Source organism: Miniopterus natalensis, chromosome 11, assembly GCF_054644295.1.
Source record: "Miniopterus natalensis isolate mMinNat1 chromosome 11, mMinNat1.hap1, whole genome shotgun sequence".
NCBI lineage: Eukaryota > Metazoa > Chordata > Mammalia > Chiroptera > Miniopteridae > Miniopterus > Miniopterus natalensis.
The window spans coordinates 72,997,967-73,016,746 of record NC_142091.1 but is presented as its reverse complement, the minus strand read 5'-3'; the positions used below and the strand labels follow the sequence as shown (position 1 = coordinate 73,016,746).

At 53.1% G+C, this 18,780-nt stretch overlaps 2 protein-coding genes and 1 non-coding gene across 4 annotated transcripts; 1 reads left to right on the top strand and 2 right to left on the bottom strand.

Moving 5' to 3' along the window:
- Positions 1-1,317: 1,317 nt before the first annotated feature.
- On the bottom strand, positions 1,318-1,449 carry LOC148092105 (small nucleolar RNA SNORA44). The gene has a single exon (XR_015715326.1). It is a non-coding gene; the product is annotated as a small nucleolar RNA SNORA44 (small nucleolar RNA).
- Positions 1,450-2,346: 897 nt separating this feature from the next.
- On the top strand, positions 2,347-3,004 carry GPHA2 (glycoprotein hormone subunit alpha 2). Its single transcript, XM_016208330.2, has 3 exons — positions 2,347-2,443; positions 2,604-2,788; positions 2,903-3,004. Exons 1-3 carry the CDS (start codon positions 2,347-2,349, stop codon positions 3,002-3,004), a joined length of 384 nt encoding a protein of 127 aa, XP_016063816.2.
- A 231-nt stretch (positions 3,005-3,235) lies between these two features.
- Positions 3,236-11,175, bottom strand: PPP2R5B (protein phosphatase 2 regulatory subunit B'beta). 2 transcript variants are annotated; one of them, XM_016208331.2, is made up of 14 exons: positions 11,054-11,175; positions 10,150-10,597; positions 9,216-9,412; positions 8,546-8,647; positions 8,295-8,387; positions 8,043-8,173; positions 6,862-6,921; positions 6,653-6,761; positions 6,103-6,156; positions 5,979-6,029; positions 5,739-5,858; positions 4,797-4,924; positions 4,433-4,534; positions 3,236-4,025 (listed from the first exon to the last, which is right to left on the bottom strand). In XM_016208331.2, exons 2-14 carry the CDS (start codon positions 10,346-10,348, stop codon positions 3,878-3,880), a joined length of 1,494 nt encoding a protein of 497 aa, XP_016063817.2. In that variant the 5' UTR covers positions 10,349-10,597; positions 11,054-11,175; the 3' UTR covers positions 3,236-3,877. The 2 variants fall into 2 exon arrangements, with proteins under 2 accessions (XP_016063817.2, XP_016063819.2); XM_016208333.2 differs by having other exon boundaries at positions 9,309-9,412.
- Between the last annotated feature and the right edge of the window lie 7,605 nt (positions 11,176-18,780).

Genomic DNA, 18,780 nt, shown 5'->3' with positions numbered 1-18,780 from the left:
TGCCAGACTCACTGTTCTGAGCCTTGCTGACCTTGAAAAGTCATCTTTCCCAGTTCCCCCAGTTTGGCTCCAAAGTGCAGCCTCTCAGTTGAATGCTTCCCACCCACCCATCCCTCTGGCTTTTGACAGTAATGCATGTAAGTTTATTGAAGTCAGTCCAGGTTAGGGCCCCTGGAGAAGACCAGGGCACCTGAGCTCCGTCTTCATGTAACACAAGGCTGATCTGGGACAGACAGATTAGATTCATGTTGTGTGGCCACAGAGGATCAAAGTGATTGTTGGGAATTTAGGGAAATTCATTTTAGCTGAGGACAAAGGAATTCCTTTTTAACTGTTAGAGATGTTCAGTATTAGAATGGACCACCTTGTGAAGTAATGAGCCCTTGTCACTTCTAGTCTTTAGACAGCTGATTTATCTGTCAGGTGCTGGACAGTTCTCAGGATGAGTGGGGACATTGGGGCTGGACTGCTTGGGTCCCTTGGAGACCCCTTGTTTTGCTGCCTTTACCTTGGGTGGGAAGAAAAGGCAGGGTGCTGTGAAAAGGCCTGGGACCTGAGGAGGGGAGGGCCAAAGGGAAAGCCATCGTGTGTCAGGACTGGAGGACTAGAGACAAGTTGCATTGTTAGCCTTTGCCCTATTGTCCCAAACCTGGCCTGCTTCACAAGGCTGCCGAAAGGCACACTTGGGAATCTGGAGAGCTGAGTGCCGCCTGACTGATTAGCTTACAGTGGAGTCTTGGCAAAGTCGCTTTCTCTCTGGTTCTTATTTTCTCATCTGGAACATGAAAGGGTAGGATTTGATGAGCTCAATGCCTTCCAGCTCTGGCAGTCCATGCCGCTGGCTCTGCCTTTCTGAGCAGGTCCATGAGGCAGTGGCCCTGGGGTCGCTCACCACAGGCTTCATTCTGATTTCCACCCCTCCCCAGCCCCTGCAGCTACTGGTAACTGGGGGTTCTTTTTCCAACTTACCTCATTCTTGTCCCAAGTGTAATTTAGCACTATGCATGGATAGCAGATTTGGGTTCCCAGTCAGCCCTGAAATTAACTAGTTGTGTGACCTTCAGTAACATTCCTTCTCTGAGCTTCAGTTGCCTCACCTGTAAAACCAGAGCCAGAGCTGGACTGAATGATGGGATTTGCTAGGATCAACAGCTTCAGTCTCTTCTCAGCGTCAAGTTTCTGTTGTTCCGGGGACTAGGGGGAGCGCACTATGCAGCTGACAACTCTGAAATGGACGTAGAACCCCCTTTCCTCCTGGCTCTGCCACTGGGCACATCTCAGGAGACTGCCGCTGGTGTCATTTCTTTTTTTTTGTTTTATTACAGGAACAGTGAGTGGCAGCTGCCTTGAGTTTTGACTTTGACCTGAGCTTTAATTTTTTCAGGTTGTTCTCACATGCAGTTAGAGATCCTATGGCTACAAACAGCCACAGGCCTTGGAAACATGCTGTCATTCCCCTTGTCCTTAAGAATCTCCTCCCATACCTTTCCTCTGCAGTGGATTAAGGAGACAGGCAGGGCTGAGTTTAGTAGTTTTAAGGTGGGGGTGGTGAGGCCCTCAATATGTGTCCTGCACAAGGCCGCACAGCAAAGAGAACCCAGGTGGCCACAACTCAGCCCAGTCTTGGGCCCTCTCTCTCCAACTGCACAAAGCCGCCCACTCCACCAGCTCCAGGGCTTCTCTCCACACCTCACTTCCCGCAGCCCTGGACCTTGGGCAGCTTTTGGGCAGAAGGGAGCAGAAAGCAGCAGATGCCACTCTTCCTGGACCACACCTCAGACAAGAGCTGGATCTCCCAGGTGGGATTGCTCTGAGGCCTCTGGCAGGGCAACAGGCCTGAAAGCTGATCTCTAAGAGGGTGTGGCTCCCAAATGCTGGCAGATAAAAATCCGAAGAACCAGCAGCAGGCGTGAGGAGCCACTCAGCAAACCACTCAGTTCCTGGGCCTTGGAAGTGGTAAGCCGCTGAGGCAGGGGACCTGGGGGCTGCAGATGGGGTCCTGCAGGCCAAGATGGGGCAGATGGAGGGAGGCAGATGCTTGTGCTCCAGGTGGTGGGGAAAATGCTGGGGAAAATCACCACAGTGGGCTGATATACAAGTCACATCCGGAGACAGCTGCTCACACTGACACCCATCCAGAGAGACACACAGACAGACAGACTCACACATACACCCAAAAGCAGGTACCTGGAAAAGATAGCCCCACTCACAGGCTTGCCTCACCCCAGTCAGACAGGCCAACCTAGCCCTGGCTCATTCACCTGGAAGCATGCAGTATTTAGAGAACTCCCCGTCCACCTGCACACCTATCTAGAGACATCTGTCTACCCACTGTTTCAGGTGCCCATGGCGTCCCCCCAAACCCTGCTCTTCTGCCTGCTGTTCCTGGTGATCACTGAAGGCTGGGGTCGGCAGGTGGCCATCCCAGGCTGCCACTTGCACCGTGAGTAATCCTGGGAGCAGAGAGCTGGGTGGGAACAAAGAGCTGATGGATTGGACAGAGGGGAGGCAGCACCCTCGATGGACTCACACTGAGGGAACAGGTAGGAGCCAGGGCAAGCCTTTGCAGAGGGACCGTATACCATTCGCCTGTCTCCTTCTAGCCTTTAATGTGACAGTGCGAAGTGACCGCCAAGGCACCTGCCAGGGCTCCCATGTGGCACAGGCTTGTGTGGGCCACTGCGAATCCAGTGCCTTCCCTTCCCGGTACTCTGTGCTGGTAGCCAGTGGCTATCGACACAACATCACCTCCATCTCACAATGCTGCACCATCAGTGGCCTAAGGAAGGTGAGGGGGCCAAGCCCCATGGTGGCTCATTGGGGGTTGGGGGAGACAGAGGAGACAAGGGTCTAAAATGCCCCAAGGAAGAGGACTGGAGCACGGATCCCCCCTCTCCCACAGGTGAAGGTGCAGCTGCAGTGTGGGGGGGACCGGAGGGAAGAGCTGGAGATCTTCACGGCCAGGGCCTGCCAGTGTGACATGTGTCGCCTCTCACGCTACTAGCCCAGCCTTTCCCCACCTCCCTCCCCTTGGTCAGAGGGATTGAGTTGGGGTATATCCCATATATCCTGAGCCTCATTGAGGACAGCAGCTTCAACCCTCTTAAGATTCTGCTATTGTCACCTCCTGAAAAGAGGGGAGTTTCCGCCTCTTTCCTGCCTCTGCCTGGCCTCCTTACCAGCCTTTCATCACTCCACTCCCTTTGTCCCCATCCCTTAATAAAGCAAGCAGTCCTCGAGTTTCTGTCTTTATTAAGTCTACCCCCAGCCAGGGGAAGGGGGACAGACCATGGTAACTGTGAGCCCACCTTGCCCCAAGACATGGGGAATCTCTTCTGCCTGTGCCCTCACCCCTCCCCGTGCCCAATAAATAAAAAGGGTATAAGAAATTACAGGGTGAAGGAGGGTAGGGAAGGAGGATGCCCCAGGCCCAGGACAGCGTCTGTGTTGGGGTGAGCAGGGGAGAATAAATAGACCATGGATCCATGGTGGGGTGGGGAAGAACCTCGCGCTGGCACGAGGTGGGGTACATGAGGAGCTGAGTCCCTTGCCCTAGGCCGGGAGCAAGGGGTGGGAACCTGCCTGCAGTCTGGAACCCAGCTTTTTGGGGCAGGGAGATCCCTGATGGCACCTTCCTGGTCAAGCTTGCCCTGGTCAAGTCCTGCCACAAGGGCCTGAGAGTTCTGTTGCCTGGACCACCATCTCCTCTCCTCCTCTCCCCACAGTGAAAGCTGCCCACACGGGGCCAGGCAGGGAGCCCTCCAAGCCCACTCTGGCAAGGCCAGGGATAGGTATGTGTCTCTCTGGGCCCCTGGGCAGGAGAGGGGATAGAGGGACTGATAGCTCTGGGTTTAGTTCCTCCCTTTCTATGGAATCTCTAGCTCTGACCCCCACTGGCAGCCACCTGGGGTGTAAGGCGCTGGAGGGGGGCCTCTTTTGCCCCCTGGGTCCCCTGTAACCGGCGTAGCCGTAGCTCCTCCAGGCCTTGCCACAGCTCCTGACGCTCCTGGGCCTTCTGCTGCTCCCTGGGGAGAGAGGGTAAGGCAGCTCCCCTACCTGTGGCCCTGACTACAGTCCAGCCTCCCTCACCACCACCTCATCTACAAAGGGAATCTTCCATTCTGGGAAGAGGTCACCGAGGAGAGACTGGTCACGGAGCAGATGAATTAGCCTGGCTCTGAGAGGCCTGGCTGAAGAGGCGGAAACTCCAGGGAGTCAAAGCTCCAGACCTGGAGAAGCATTGGGAGGTTGACTGGAGAATGCAGTGGGGAGTCAGGCATGAACGGCCCAGCACTTGCCAGGACATAGAGATTTTAAATATCTGATCAGATTGGATGTGGGGTCATCCTTTTAGGTTCTCTCCAACTGTGAGAAGCTGGTACCTTCCTGCTTTTCTGCCCTCTCCCTCTGTGCCCAACCCCCCAACACTCACTGCTGCTTTTCCAGCTTGTAGGAGGCTGTGAGCTCATCAAACAGCTTCCCATTCATCTCCATGAAGGTCTTCAGCACGTTATAGATCAGAGATACGATGGTTCTTGGCAGGTCAAGGGAGGGGGGATGAAGAGATGAGAGCAACTTCAGTTTGGCCCACCTCCCTCTACAGTGCTCTATCCCTGTTGCCCAAACACAGTGTGCAGCCCTAAACACCGCAGGCACTGCCCTTTTCCTGCCCCTTTCACCACCCTCAGCCCTCTGAGACGCCTTCCCTCATTTTTTCTAGCTGGGAGTAACCCCATGTCTGGACTGGCTGGCCCTGGACCAGCTTCTGTGGGTTAGGTCAAGGCCTGGGCACTTACTGATTCCAGTGCTCCTTGGAGACTTGGTAGAGGGTCCCAAACACAGCAGGCAGCACAGTGTGGCAGTTGTCCTCAATGAGGCTCAGGATATACTCGTTGTTCCAGAAATACAGAGCCCGCTCTGCAACCTGGGGCAGTGAGATGGCAGAGGGAGCACCTGACAGTGCCTTCCCTGCATGTGCAAGGGCTGATATCCACCCCTGCCCTCCACCCACCCCATCCTCAGGGCTCATCTGACCCACTGGAGGAAGCAATGTGACAAGGAGGAAAGAACACTGGATTTGGAGTCCAATGCTCAGGGTTGAATCCTAGCTCCACTGCACATTGGCCACATGACTTTGGCATTTAACCTCTCAGCCTCAGTTTTCTCATCTGTAAAATGGGGCTAATAGCTACCTCCCAGGGCTGCTGTAAGAATCAAATTTAGTACTAGAAGCACTGTGAGGAAGAATCAACTTCCACCAGGTTATGGTTCATAAGAATGATAGAAAGTCTGCACACACATGTAGAAGAACATTAGTTATAGCCAGCCTCATGGTGTGGGGACTGTCGGCTGGGCCCTGAAGTGGAACTGATGAAATTGAAAGCCACTAAGAAAGGAGAGAAGTGATAACCCACGTGGAGCACATTTCAGTTTACCAAGTATGTTTACACTATGATCTCTAAAATCCTCATCACCACCCTGTGAAGAGATCCCTGTTGGCCTATGTTACAGATGAGGAAGCTTAGTCACACTCAGGTGGTGAAGTGGTCTGCCCAAGGCCCCTTAGCCAGTGGGAGGCAGATCTGAGGCTTAACGCAAGGTCTCCTGACCCTAAGTGCAATGTCTCCCCACTGTCAGACCCAGGAGGGTCCAGAAGGCTGAGGGAGCTGTGTTAGGTCAACTGGTCAACTTTCCTAGTCCATTCCCCGGCTCCCACCCTCACCCGTCCCCACCCATACCTGGAAATGGGGGCTGGACACACAGCGAGCCACCTGCTTAAAGAGGGGCTCCTGGATCTTCACAAACTGGGAGGGCTCAATGACATCAAGAATCTCTTCCATCTCCCCCAGAAACATCACCTGGGTGGGAAGGGACACAGTGGGCAGCAGTTCCATCTCCCCTGATACACACCTGACTGCCCTCCGGAAGCTAAGCTCTCCCAACCTCCCTCTGGTGGTCGTCAAAGCCCTTCTTCCTACCTCCTTCTGGGTGCAGGTTTTTGGCCAGTATTTGAGCAGTCCCCGGATCACCTGTGGGAGTTGAGGCAGAAAGGAGTCAGACCTGTAGGGATGGAGACTTGCCTTTTCCCCCAGAGGTACTCACATGCTCTGTCAAGGTGGCGTCCTTTTCCAGGAACTGCACCACACAGTATGCCAGCTGTGGGGGGCAGAGAGAAAGAAGACAGGTCAGCAGGGGACAGGACAGGACTCCAGATGTTTGCTCACTTGCTGCGTCTACTCTCACAAAGTATTTACTACTACCTAGGATGTACAGGTACCATACTCAGTGTGCGCGGACACAGTGATGATCACACAGGGTAACATTCAGCAAAACAATCCTTATAAATTTTACAGAAGTTTCCACAATCAAAATCTGTATCACAATCTATGGGAATATAGGTGGAGGAGAGTTTAATTATGCTGAGGGCAGGTCAAGAGGGAAGGGGCTGGGAAGGCTTCACACAGAGCTGATGTCACAAACTTAAAGGGTCATGGGACTTCTCTAAGGTAGCTGGAACAGAATCAGTAAAGAAAGAGAAAGTGAGAGGATCCCATGAATTGGTGACTTAGTGTGGCTGAAGCCAGAGTGTCAGGTTGACCCAGATGACTGCCCTGTCAGCTCTCTGCTGTGCAGGGCTAGGCCTGGGCCTTACCTGGGCGTGAAAGACAGACAGCGACTTAACGGAGTGCAAGGGAATCAGGACCCGAACCAGGAACTGCTTGTGCTCAGTCTTCAGGGGCAGCGCAAAGCCATTGATGATGCTGAGGAGGGGGCAGAAGAGAGGAGGAGGGCTCAGATGACCGGGCCTCAATCCTTCCTCCCAGAATGCTGATGCTCTGGCCGAGGCCCAGGGAGAGTCACCTTCCTAAGATCTCTAGCAGCTCAGCCACGCCATTGAAGTGCTCGAGTTCATAGATGAACCTGTGAGAGGAAGAGAAGGGTGCCGAAGGGCTCAGAGCAATCGGAGCAGGCCTAGCCCCTCCCAGCCCCTGCATGCTATCCAGCTCTCTCCCCACACAGGGCCGTGCTCCCTCCCAACACCCTAAACCAGGCCCCACCGAGATCCACGCCTCCCTCTAAATTGCCCTGCCCAGCCCAGCCACCTGTGCCACTCTGGGTCCCAGCTCAAACCTCTCTTCCATGAAGCATTCCAATTCATCTCCTCCGGACCCTGACCCTCATTACCTGGTCCCCATCCGCCAGCAGGCACCTAGCCTGTGTCCTTTACTCTTCCTGCCAGTCCACCAAAATGACGAACACTTAGAGCATCTACTCTGTGCCATGTACTCCTCAAAATTAGCCCGGGAGGCAGGGCTTATTATATCCATTACACAGATGAAGAAATCGAGGCTCAGTGGTTCAATAAAACTTGTCCCAAAGTTAATAAGCAGGGGATCTAAGGAACTCCAAGCTCCTGGGGGACAGGGATCAGGTCTCACCTATTCTGTAGCTAATAATGAGAAGAGCTAACATTTCAGAGTCCCGGCCTTGGTCAGGGCGCTGTCCTCAGTGCTATGGAGGCATTGCCTCATTTCACCTGATGACTGTCCCTGGTACAGCATCATTCCCATTTTAGAGATGAGGAAACGAGGAGAGAGCTTAAATAATTTGCCCAAGTACCCAAATGTTCGAACCAAACTCAAATACAGGCCATCTAACTTCTGAGCCAGTCTCAACTACAAGGCCATGCAGGCACTGGTGCTAGATACTCATTTGCAGAAAGAATCTTTCTATAAGTCCTTAAGGCTGAGCACAGTAGGGGTCAAAAGAGAGATCCTAGGCACCCTATGGACTGACCTAGTCCCTGCAAATCATTCCATCTCTCTCAGCCTCTATTTCTTTATCTGTAAAATGGCAATAAATACCCTTTCTCTGCTGACTTCACAGGCTCTGAATAATCAATATTATGTAATATGGTGCCAAGAAAGGACTCCGTAGAGCAGAGTTTGGGGCCCCTTGCCCGGGAGCCTTGCCTCGGTCCTCTCCCCCACAGCTGTCCCCCTTTCTCTCCAGGTCTCATCTGGGCGGCTGCCAGTTCCTACCGGAGGAAGATGTGGCTGCACTGCTTGCGGATGTAGGCCCGGAGCCCCAGGAACTTGCCGTAGACCCGGTGCAGGATGGTCTTGAGGTACTCACGCTCCCGGGGGTCCTCACTATCAAACAGCTCCAGGAGCTGTGGGACCCCGGGTCGAGCGTCAGGAGAGAGACCACCTCAGGTTGCTTCGTCCTGCCCCACGCCCCTCAGTGAGGCCGCCCCACCCTGTGGCACCACCCGGCCTGGGTCCCCACTTCACCATCAGGACAAACTTTTGATCCACATATCTCTTGGCCACGGAGGGCTGGAAGTCTGGGCTCTCCAAGAAACGCAGGAAAAACTCGTATACCAGCTGGGGGAGGGGACAGGCAAAAAGGTGAATTTGGGAACAGACTCCCCCACTCACCCTTCCCTATGGCCTGCACCCGTCAGTCTAGGACCTAAGGAGACCCTTTCCCCAGGCCTCCATCTCTTCTAAAACTCGATCCCTGCCTTCCCCAGCCCTCATACCTGAAGATGTGGCCATGAAGGCTCAAGGTTGGGCTCATCCTCTTCAGGGTCAAATTCAGGGTTCTCACTGGGCGGCAGGGTCCGGAAGATATTCACCGAGATCTGAGGGACAGAGTCAGGGTTCTTTAAGGAAGAGCCCTTAAAGGCAGAAACCAGGACCTCAGCACCTGCCCAGCAAGCAATTCACTCCTGAACACATACCTCATGGGAACCCTGGGCCAGGGGCTGGGGACCCAGGGGTGGACAAGACCCATCCCTGCCCTCTATCAGGTGCAGCCAGTGGGGAAGACAAGATGGGAAGCAGTAAGGTCTACAGACATTCTAACCAGCAAAGGGGAAATTTCTAGCTTGGGCACTGAGCGGCCTCATGGAAGAAGCAGCACCGGAGCCAGGACTTGGTGATAAGGGACTTGGTGATAAGGGGGAGGGCACACCAGGCCTGGGGAGAGCATAAGCAAAAGTGCTGGGTGGGACAAGCCCAGGGGTGACTGAGTCACCTACACTGCCACTGGCTGGGTGCGCTGGAGGACAGAGCAGGGAGGGGAGATGTGGGACTTGAGGTTAAGCAGAAGGGTATCAGGGGTTTTCTCCACACAGGAGCCCACAGGCAGGTCAGTAGTGTTCCTGTGCCCCCAGACCCTCCCCCAGAGGCTGGGTGGCAGGTGCTCACCATGCGGATGATGTCTGGGTAGACAGGCTCAATGAGGACCCCCCGGGTGCTCCCCACACACTCCACCAGCTCATTGAGCGCTGCCCGCTTCACCTCCTTCCCCTTGAGGTCCGCCACACAGTCCAAGAAGTCAAACATCACCCCGCACTGGGCCAGCTTCCTGCTCAGCAGATCATGCAGCTCAGAGGCCGGCACATCTGGGAAGGAGGGAGGAGCTGAGCCTGGGCTTCGGCTGCCACAGCTCTGGGCAGGGGTGAACCCTTCTAATCCTTAGGACAGCCGCCCCTGCTCCCATACCCCATGCTCTTGTGCCATCCCCACTCCTTCAGAGAGCAAATGACTCCTGTCCCACCCTCCATTCCTGTAGGGTAAAGAAGCTTGGTTCTCTCCCTCCTAACCCACTCAGAGGGCACAATGGCCTGATTTTAAAGCAAGGCGACAGACCCTGAATGCCTGGGCTTTCCACAGGTGCCCAAAACAGCCACTGCCGCCCTCTCATAGGTAGCACTCTGTTCTAAGAGCCAGGAGTGGGGTGGAGGGTCAGAGCTGAGGATCTCTAGGGTGTCCTCTGGCTCAGCCAGACAGGCCCTGTGGCCCAGAGGTAGAGGGGACTACACGGTGATCGCAGGGAGCCATGCTAAACACCTGCTCCATGACCCTGGCAGCGCCTGAGCTGCTCGGGCCTCCTAGAACCCAGGCTGTGGGCCCCACCCTTGGCCCTGGTCTGCCCCCCAAGGTGGCACCACCTCCAGATGCCCCACCTCCAAGGATGACAGGCCAGTCAGGCCATGCGTCAGCAGAGAGGACTGGGGGTGGGGGTCAGCTTGGGTAGTGGAGTCCCTCGCCTGGAAGGGGCTGTCCAAACTCCCTTTGATGGCAGCTGCCAGCTGCTGCTTACTACCCCTTCAGCTTGGTAGCCAGTATTTGGGCTCACCTTTGAGCAGGGGCAGTGGAGTGAGCTCCTGCTGGTTGCTCTGATAGCGGAACTGAGAGGAGCTATGGGACCTCCGGGGCCGGGCCCTGCGGAGGGACCGGCGAGAGAAGCCATCCACCTTGTCCGGTGGGGGCACAGGAGAAAGCCCCGGGGAAGAGGGGCTGGTGGGGGTACTCGCAGGGGGCAGCTTTGTCTCCATGACAGCCAGGCAGCGGTCAAGCCTTCAGAGACCCTGGGGTTCCCGCTGTCTCTGGAGGATGCTGAGTGAGGTTTGGCTAACTAACTTGGGCCCATCCTGGGGGGGGGGGGGCACAACCACAGTCCTTGGCCCCCCCCCAGGGCCTTTGGCAACTGCCCAGTCCTGGGGGGTAGGCAGGATAGATAGCAGGATGGCTCAGGCCTCGGGTCCTTCCTGGGGGTCACGAAGAGTCCAGTTAGGGTTCCCACCCTGGCTTTTTGAAAACGAAGTCAGGGCAGAGGTCAGCAAGAAAGAGACAGAGAGAGCCTGTCAGTTTTTCCAGGAAAGACAGCTTGTGGGTGAGTGCCCAAGTCTTTTCCCTCCTCCCCTTGCCCATACCCATACCCTAAACAGAGGCACAGCCCCTTCCCATAGGATACATGTCCCTCCCTCCTCTCAGGCTGAATGGGCCCAGCTTCAAAATAACCCCTCTCCGAATACAGCCTACCCCCCAACCAGCCATACCTAGAATGGGGACCCCATTCCTCATCGCGGGCCCCTAAGAGAATGGGACCCCATTTCTGCCCCACTAATCCCGGCCACCAGGGACTTACCTAAAACAGGGCCCTATCCCTATGGCATACCCCTCCTCGAACCCAGCACCCTCCCCCACCTCCTTCCTCGCCCCCCCAAATCTCATCTGCCTCCCGGTGGAGGGACACTCACTCCAAGAAGCCCAGACTTTGGGCCCCCAGACCCCAGGGGCAGCTGGTGGGGACGGGGTGGCTGCTCAGAGCTCCTTCACGGCGGTTCTGCTCCGGGTGCTGGGCGGCGGCACTCCTGGGTTCTCCCTCGGGCTCTGGGGGGGCTGGAGCATACCCCTAGCTCAGCCCCGGGTCGGGGCGCGGGCGCTCGGCGGGCCCCGGGCTGGCCCAGGCGGAGCGCGGACCTCTTCTCAAGTCGCGGGACCCGACCTGGCGCAGCGCGGCGCCGCGGGAGCCCTGGCTCTGCGCGCCCCGGCACCCGCCGCCCAGCTGCTCAGGATGACATCAAGTCACCTCCCCCTCCCGGCCCGCACCGCCCCGCGGGCAGGGGGCGGGGCGGGGGCGGGGGGCTGCGTCAGGAAGCTCTCGGGGCCGCCGGGAGATGTAGTCTCCGCACCGCTTAAAGGGGGCTGCCAGGCCAAAGGGGTAGCTCCTGTGGGCACCCAGGGGCAAGGCTGAAGCAGAGTGGGATGGGATCCAAATGGTTCTGGGCTCCTAGGTTCTGGGAGAGAGGCTGCATAGGGAAAGAGAAGGACTCCGGAGTTTGCACCAGGAAGCTAGGACTGATGACAGGACACTGATGGCAGAAAGGGACCCAATGCTGTGCCAGGCCCAAAGATCTAGCCTGCTCCATCTGTGCCCCAGCCATTCCACCCCCATGGGAGCCCCAGTCTCATCCCAGAATGGGCAGACCCTTTAGAATCCCCTTGGAAACCCGCACGGGGCTAGTTAATAGTCTGCGAGACCCAGTGCCTGCTGGGAGGGGTGTGGCGCGCCCGAGGCTGCTGGGAAATGCAGTCGGTCCCCAGGCCTGCAGTCCCCCTCCCATCTCTTGCTGTCTATGGTGACATCATGGACTGGGGTTTAAAGGGCCAGCCTTGGAGTGGCAAAGCATCAGAGCTGGAGGTGCTCCCTGGCCCTGACACCACCCCACTCCAGGCAAGCTGGACTCCCAAGACAGACCTCGCAGCCCCTCTTGTTCAAAAGCCTGTGCAGAGTATGCAAGGCACAGGTGCCATTCCAGCGGTTGGGCATTCCTGCCTGGCCTACAGTTCCTTTTGCCCCTTCCTGGGACCCTGGACCCCAATACCCTTTACACCCCCGAACTCCATGCCCCTACACTACACTGAAATCACCACCCAGAAGTTTTGCTTGAATGAACAATTATCTGGTCCATGTGAACAACAGGAGTGGTCAATGAGACCAGATAATGAAGTCAGGGAAGGGGCTGGGGGCTAGGGCCCTTTTCAGAGTCTTCCCCACCCTGCCTTGGGCCTTGGTGACCACTCAGTGCTCCAGTGCAACCACCCAGTCATCTTCCCTGTTGCATAGGGAGCCTGGGTACCCAAAGATGCCCACCTGCTAGAGCAACAGAAAGCCAGGACCCCAGTTTAGCATGGCTGGCATCCAGGACTGCACCTCTGGAGAGCTAGCCAGGATCCCCTTGCTCAGAAATCTTCACCAAGATTATGGAAACCCATAATCTTCTCCTTGCCCAACTCCCAGGCTCAGGAAGTGAAGTGTCTCCCACATCCCTGCAGAAAAACTGGGGAAAGCCCTGGCCGAGTAGCTTAGTTGGTTAGAGTGTCATCCTGGTACTCCAAGGTTGCAGCCCTGGCTGGTGTTCTCAGTGGTTAGCGCGACGGCCCACACACCAAAGGGTTGAGGGTTCGTTTTCCAGTTAAGGGCACATACCTGGGTTGCAGGTTTGATCCCTGGCCCCGACTGGGGCGTGTGCAGGAGGCAACCAATCAATGTGTCTCTCACATCAGTGTGTCTTTCTCTCTCCATCTCCCTCTCTCCCTTCCATCCTCTCTGAAAAAATATCCTCAGGTGAGGATTAACAACAACAAAAAGAATCAACCAATGAAGAGAAAGGAAAAACTAAAAAAATGGGGCTACGTCAAACTTAATAGCTTCTGCACAGCAAAAGAAACCATTATCAAAATGAAAAGGGAACATATTCACCAATGATACATGTGATAAGGGGTTAATTTCCAAAATATATAAAGAACTCATACAACTCAACACCAGGAAGACAATCCAATTAAAAATGGGCAAAGGACTTGAATAGACACTTCTCCAAAGAGGACATACAGATGGCCGAGAGACATATGAAAAAGTGCTCAACGTCACTAATCATCCAAGAGATGCAAATGAAAACCACAATGAGGTATCACCTCACACCTGTCAGAATGGCTGCCATCAACAAATCAACAAACAAGTTTGGCGAGGGTGCAGAGAAAAGGGAACCTAGTGCACTGCTGATGGGGATGCAGACTGGTGTAGCCACTGTGGAAAACAGTGTGGAGTGTGGAGTTTCCTCCAAAAATAAAAAATGGAACTGCCGCCCGACCGGGCGTGGCTCAGCGGTTGAGCGTTGACCTAGGATCCAGGCAATCAGCGTTCGATTCCCATTCAGGGCACATGCCCGGGTTATGGGCTGCAGCCGATCAATGACTCTTTCATCATTGATGTTTCTACCTCTCTCTCCCTCTCCTTTCCTCTCCCTGAAGTAAATAAAGATATATTTTAAAAAAAAAAGGAACTGCCCTTTGACCCAGTGATCCCACTTCTGGGAATATATCCTAAGAAGCCAGAAACACCGAGCAGAAAGAATATATGCACCCCTATGTTCACAGCAGCATGATTTACAATAGCTGAGATCTGGAACAGCCCAAGTGCCATCAGTAGATGAGGGGATAAAACAGCTGTGGGACATTCACACCATGGAAGACGACGCAGCTGTAAAGAAGAGGGATCTCTTGCCCCTTGCCACAGCATGGAGGGACCCGGAGAGCATTGTGCTGAGCGGAATAAGCCAGGCAGAGAAAGACAAGTATCACATCTCACTCATGTGGAATCTAATGAACAAAATAAACTGACCAACAAAATAGGTCCAGAGACATGGATGCATGGAACAGACTGACAGAAGGAGAGGGGGTGGGGGGCAGGAAGAGATTAACCAAAGAACTTCTATGCATATCTGCAAAGCCCATGGACACAGAAAATAGTGGGGTGAAGGACACAGAAAATAATGAAGGGTAAATGGGGGACATCTGTAACACTGTCAATAATAAAAAAAAATTAAAAAAAAAAAGAATGCATAAATAAGTGGAGCAACAAATTAATATTTCCCTCTATCTCTAAAAAATCAATAAATAGTCTGGCCAGTGTGTTCAGTGGTTGAGTGTCAACCCATGAACCCAGAGGTTGATTCCCAGTCAGGGCACATGCCTGGGTTGCAGGCTCAATTCCCCAGTAGGGGGTGTGTAGGAGGCAGCCGATCAATGATGTTTCTCTCATCGATGTTTCTATCTCTTTATTTCTCTCACTTCCTCTCTCTCTAAAAAAGAAAAGTCAATCAAATAAAAATTTAAAAAAGAAAAACAAAATGCCAGAGGAGGACAAGCCCATGAAGACTTCTACAGCCAAGTAGAAGATCCCAAGCTCCAGAGAGGACAAGGCTTTCCCCAACGTCGCAAGGCCTATTAACAAAAGCTGAGACCAGGGCCAGACTCCCATTTCCCAGCTAAGTGAGGAAGGTACCAGCTCCAGGCCCCCTGGAGGCTAGTGTCCTGGACTCAAGGTCAGGCTGACAGTGGAAGGTGGTGCTTTGTACAACGGCGGTGCTCAGTTTGAGAATTGGAGGACTGAAGGGTGGGGAACAGATGTAGGACTTCCTGCAAAAAGTGGTATTTGAACTGGGTCTCAAAGTAGATACTATGTCACCTGGGAGAAGCAGATAAAAAAAAATTTTTTTATCACCTTTATTGAGATACCATACACATTCCATAAAATTCACTCATTTGGTTGTTTAATGGGTATAGAGCATCAGTTTTGCAAGATGAAAAAAATTCTGGAGATTGGTTACACAACATGAATAAATTTAATATTACCAAATTACACTTAGAAATGATTAAGATGGTAAATTTTTAAAAATATATGTCTTTATTGATTTCAGAGAGAGGAAGGGAGAGGGGGAGAGAGAGATAGAAACATCAGTGATGAGAGAGTCATCCATCGGCTGCCTCCTGCACGTCCCCTATTGGGGATCGAGCCCGCAACCTGGGCATGTGTCCTGACCGGGAATCGAACCTCAATCTCCTGGGTCATAGGTTGATGATCAACTGCTGAGCCACACCAGCGGGGCAACTAAGACGGTAAATTTTTTAAAAAAATGTTTTTTATTGATTTCAGAGACAGGAAGGGAGAGGGGGAGAGAGATAGAAACATCAATGGTGAGAGAGTCATTGACCGGTTGCCTCCTGCCCGCCCCCTACTGGGGATGAGCAGCAACCTGGGCCTGTGCCCTGACCGGGAAGCAACCATGACCACCTGGTTCTTAGGTCAACACTCAACCACTGAGCCACGCTGGCCGGGCAAGATGGTAAATTTTGTGTTATTTTACCATAATTTAAACAAGATATAAAATCAAGGCCCTCCATCCTGGACCAAGTCAAAAGTCACAGCCCCCAGCTATCTTCTATGATCCCTTCCACACCCATCCTGATCTCACAGAGGAAGTCCCCAGAGGGGCTTCTGCTGGGTGTGCCAGACCCGGGGAAAGGAGAGCTTCCTCCCTAGAGCCCCTGAGGCCTAGAAATCAGGTTCTGCCTGATGAGGTCCCACATAATTGAATGTGAGGAGGTCCCCAAGGAGCCCCACAAAGCCTGGCCCTTCCCCTTTTCTTTCTATGGGGGGGAACCCTGGCCCCATCTTTCCCAACCCCTCGAGTTCTCTGGGATCCAGTTGTCTAGTAAGCTCCCTAATGCAGTGCCCAGAGCCAGTGTATTTGCTGGGGCTGCTGAACTGAAAGCAGGGCTTGGAACTTCACCTCAGAAACACCCCTATGTGGTCCCCAACACCACCTTCCCTCCTAAGAGAATAGCACACCTTTTACCTTATGAGTATTTTTCATTCTTTCATTCAGCTTATCAACGTAAGAAACATTCAAACCTGTGAAGAATTTTTGTGAGTTTATTTGAGCCAAACTGTTGCCAATTGCAAGGAAGTAAAATCTCAACAGATTGAGATAATGCTCCAGAGAAAGCTCTGCACCTTATTTTATACATTACACTCAACAAGTGGGCTACATGGAACCCACTGGTGATAGATGAGGGAGGCGGGAGAGAGCAAAGCGGGGGAACCTCTGGGGTCAGATGAAAAGTAAAATGATAGATGCATCTTTTACATAGGTGAGTGCAGGGTAGTTAACAGTCAACAATTAACATGCTAAAACAATGAAGGGATTTATGGTTTCCACCCTGTTACAATGGTTGTGCCCTGTGGGGTCTCAAAAAAGGGGAGTTACCCTGACATCAAGGCAGGCTTAGTTAAGGTAAAGATTGACCTTTGTCAGGGAAGATTCTAGCCTAGGACATGACTACCCAACATACACTGCTTTTAGTTAAAAAGTTTTAATTTTAGCCCGGCTGGTGTTGCTCAGTGGTTGAGTGTCAACCCATGCACCAAGAGGTCACTCTTTCAGTTCCCAGTCAGGGAATGTGACCTGGCTTGATCCCCAGTAGGGGGCCTGCAGGAGGCAGCTGATCCATGTTTCTCTCTCGTTGATGTTTCCATCTCTCTCTCCCTTCCCCTCTCTCTCAAATCAATAAAAACATATTAATTTTTTTAAAACAGTTTTAGCCCAGCCTGTGTGGCTCAGTGATCGAGCATCAACCTATGATCCAGAAGATCCTGGTTCAATTCCTGGTCAGGGCACATGCCTGGGTTCCAGGTTCCATCCCCAGTGGGGGCGTGCAGGAGGCAGCCAATCAATGACTCTCTCATCATTGATGTTTCTCTCTCTCCCTCCTCCCTCTCTTCTCCTCTCTCTGAAATCAATAAAGCCATATTTTAAAAAAAAGTTTTCATTTCAGACCATCCTTGATGGTTATTTTAGGTTTCTGAGCTTGCAAGGCCACTATGCAGGCCTTCCCTGAGCTTGTCAAGTTTAGTATGTGGCCCCTTTTCTCCCACAAGCTCCTGCTCCAGGCCTGGGGCAGATTGTGGGTTCATTATGTCTTGGAGTTGGATTTCTGTGATGCTCACAGTGCTTTGTCTCAGGGAGGCCACAGGAAGGACCTTTGTACCCCTCTGAGTCCTATCTACTTCTCTGCTGTGACATAGAAACTGCACGACATGTGTCCTGGCCACGGAGGGGATCAGACGAGGAGTGGACTTACAGGCGCCCACTCCTAAGAGACAGATGTGGCTCCCAGTCAGTTGTACAATGAGAGACAGATGTGAGTGCAGCTTCACTAGAGAGAAGCCACCTTGGGAAGCTGCTACCCAGTTGGGCATGGTCCTGTACCCTCCACCTTTGCACATGGTGCACCCCATTCCCACTGCAGGGGAATGGCCACCCCTCCTATAGTGGACACAAGGACAACATTTCCTAGTCTTCTGTTCTCACTGCCTTTGGGAGCGGAAGTGATGTTCATTCACTCGCTCCACAGGCACTTAGGCACACAGCCTGTTTTCCTCTCCTGTAAAACAGGGATATTAATAGCGTTTCTCTAAGAGAGGTGGTGAAGAGCAGAAGAGACAATGCAAGTAAAGTGACAAGCCCAGGGCCCAGGACATCACCCAGGCTCAGTTCATAATTATTATTTTTTAATATTATCAAATTAATAAAAATTTGAACACAACAGTGCCCCCGGTCTGTCATGGGAGACAGACAGATACATCTCTCTCTATTTTTAAAAAAAATGTGTCTTTATTGATTTCAGAGAGAGGAAGGGGGAGAGAGAGAGAGATAGAAACATCAGTGATGAGAGAGTCATTGATCCGCCGCCTCCTGCACGCCCCCCACTGGGGATGGAACCTGCAACCCGGGCATGTGCCCTGACCGGGAATCGAACCTTTACCTCCTGGGTCCTAGGCCGATGCTCAACTGCTGAGCCACTCTGGCCGGGCCAGGTAGATCTCTTAAATCATTCCATAAGCATTTTCTGAGTAGCCATCCTATTAACTGCGTCCTTGAGTGGGGCCTTCCCAGTATCTCCCAAAATTCTCCTGGAGGTTGTTCCTTAACCCCTTCCAGGAGTTCCCCCTCTTACTAACCCAACCCCAGGTTGCAGGGAATAAAACAGGCTCACAGAGGAGCAGAGACTTGCCTGAGGCCACAAAGAACTGGGACTGACATCCAGGTCCCTGCCCCTTGGCCAGGGCGGTTGCCCTTGCTTCAGGCTGGCTTTTGCCATTAGATTGCGGTTGAGTACATGTCCCCTAGCAAGGCTGAAACAGAATTACAATGACCTCTGGGTATCTCTTAAGTCACCAGTGATGTAACAGGGCTTGCATGACCAACCCTGTAGAGCAGGAATGCGCAAACTTTTTTTAAAATATGTTTTTATTGATTTCAGAGAGAGGAAGGGAGAGGGATAGAGGGATAGAAACATCGATGTGCCCAGTGGGCGTGGCCTAGCGTTTGAGCATTGACCTATGATCCAGGAGATCCAGGTTTGATTCCCCGTCAGGGCACATGCCCTGGTGGCGAGCTCAGTGTAGGAGGCAGCCTCTCAATGACTCTCTCTCATCATTGATATTTCTATCTCTCTCTCCCTCCCTCTCTCAGAAATCAATAAAAATATTAAAAAGCAAAAACACATCAATGTGAGAGAGAAACATTGATTGGCTGCCTCCTGCTCCACCCCTACTGGAGATCCAGCCCGCAACCTGGGA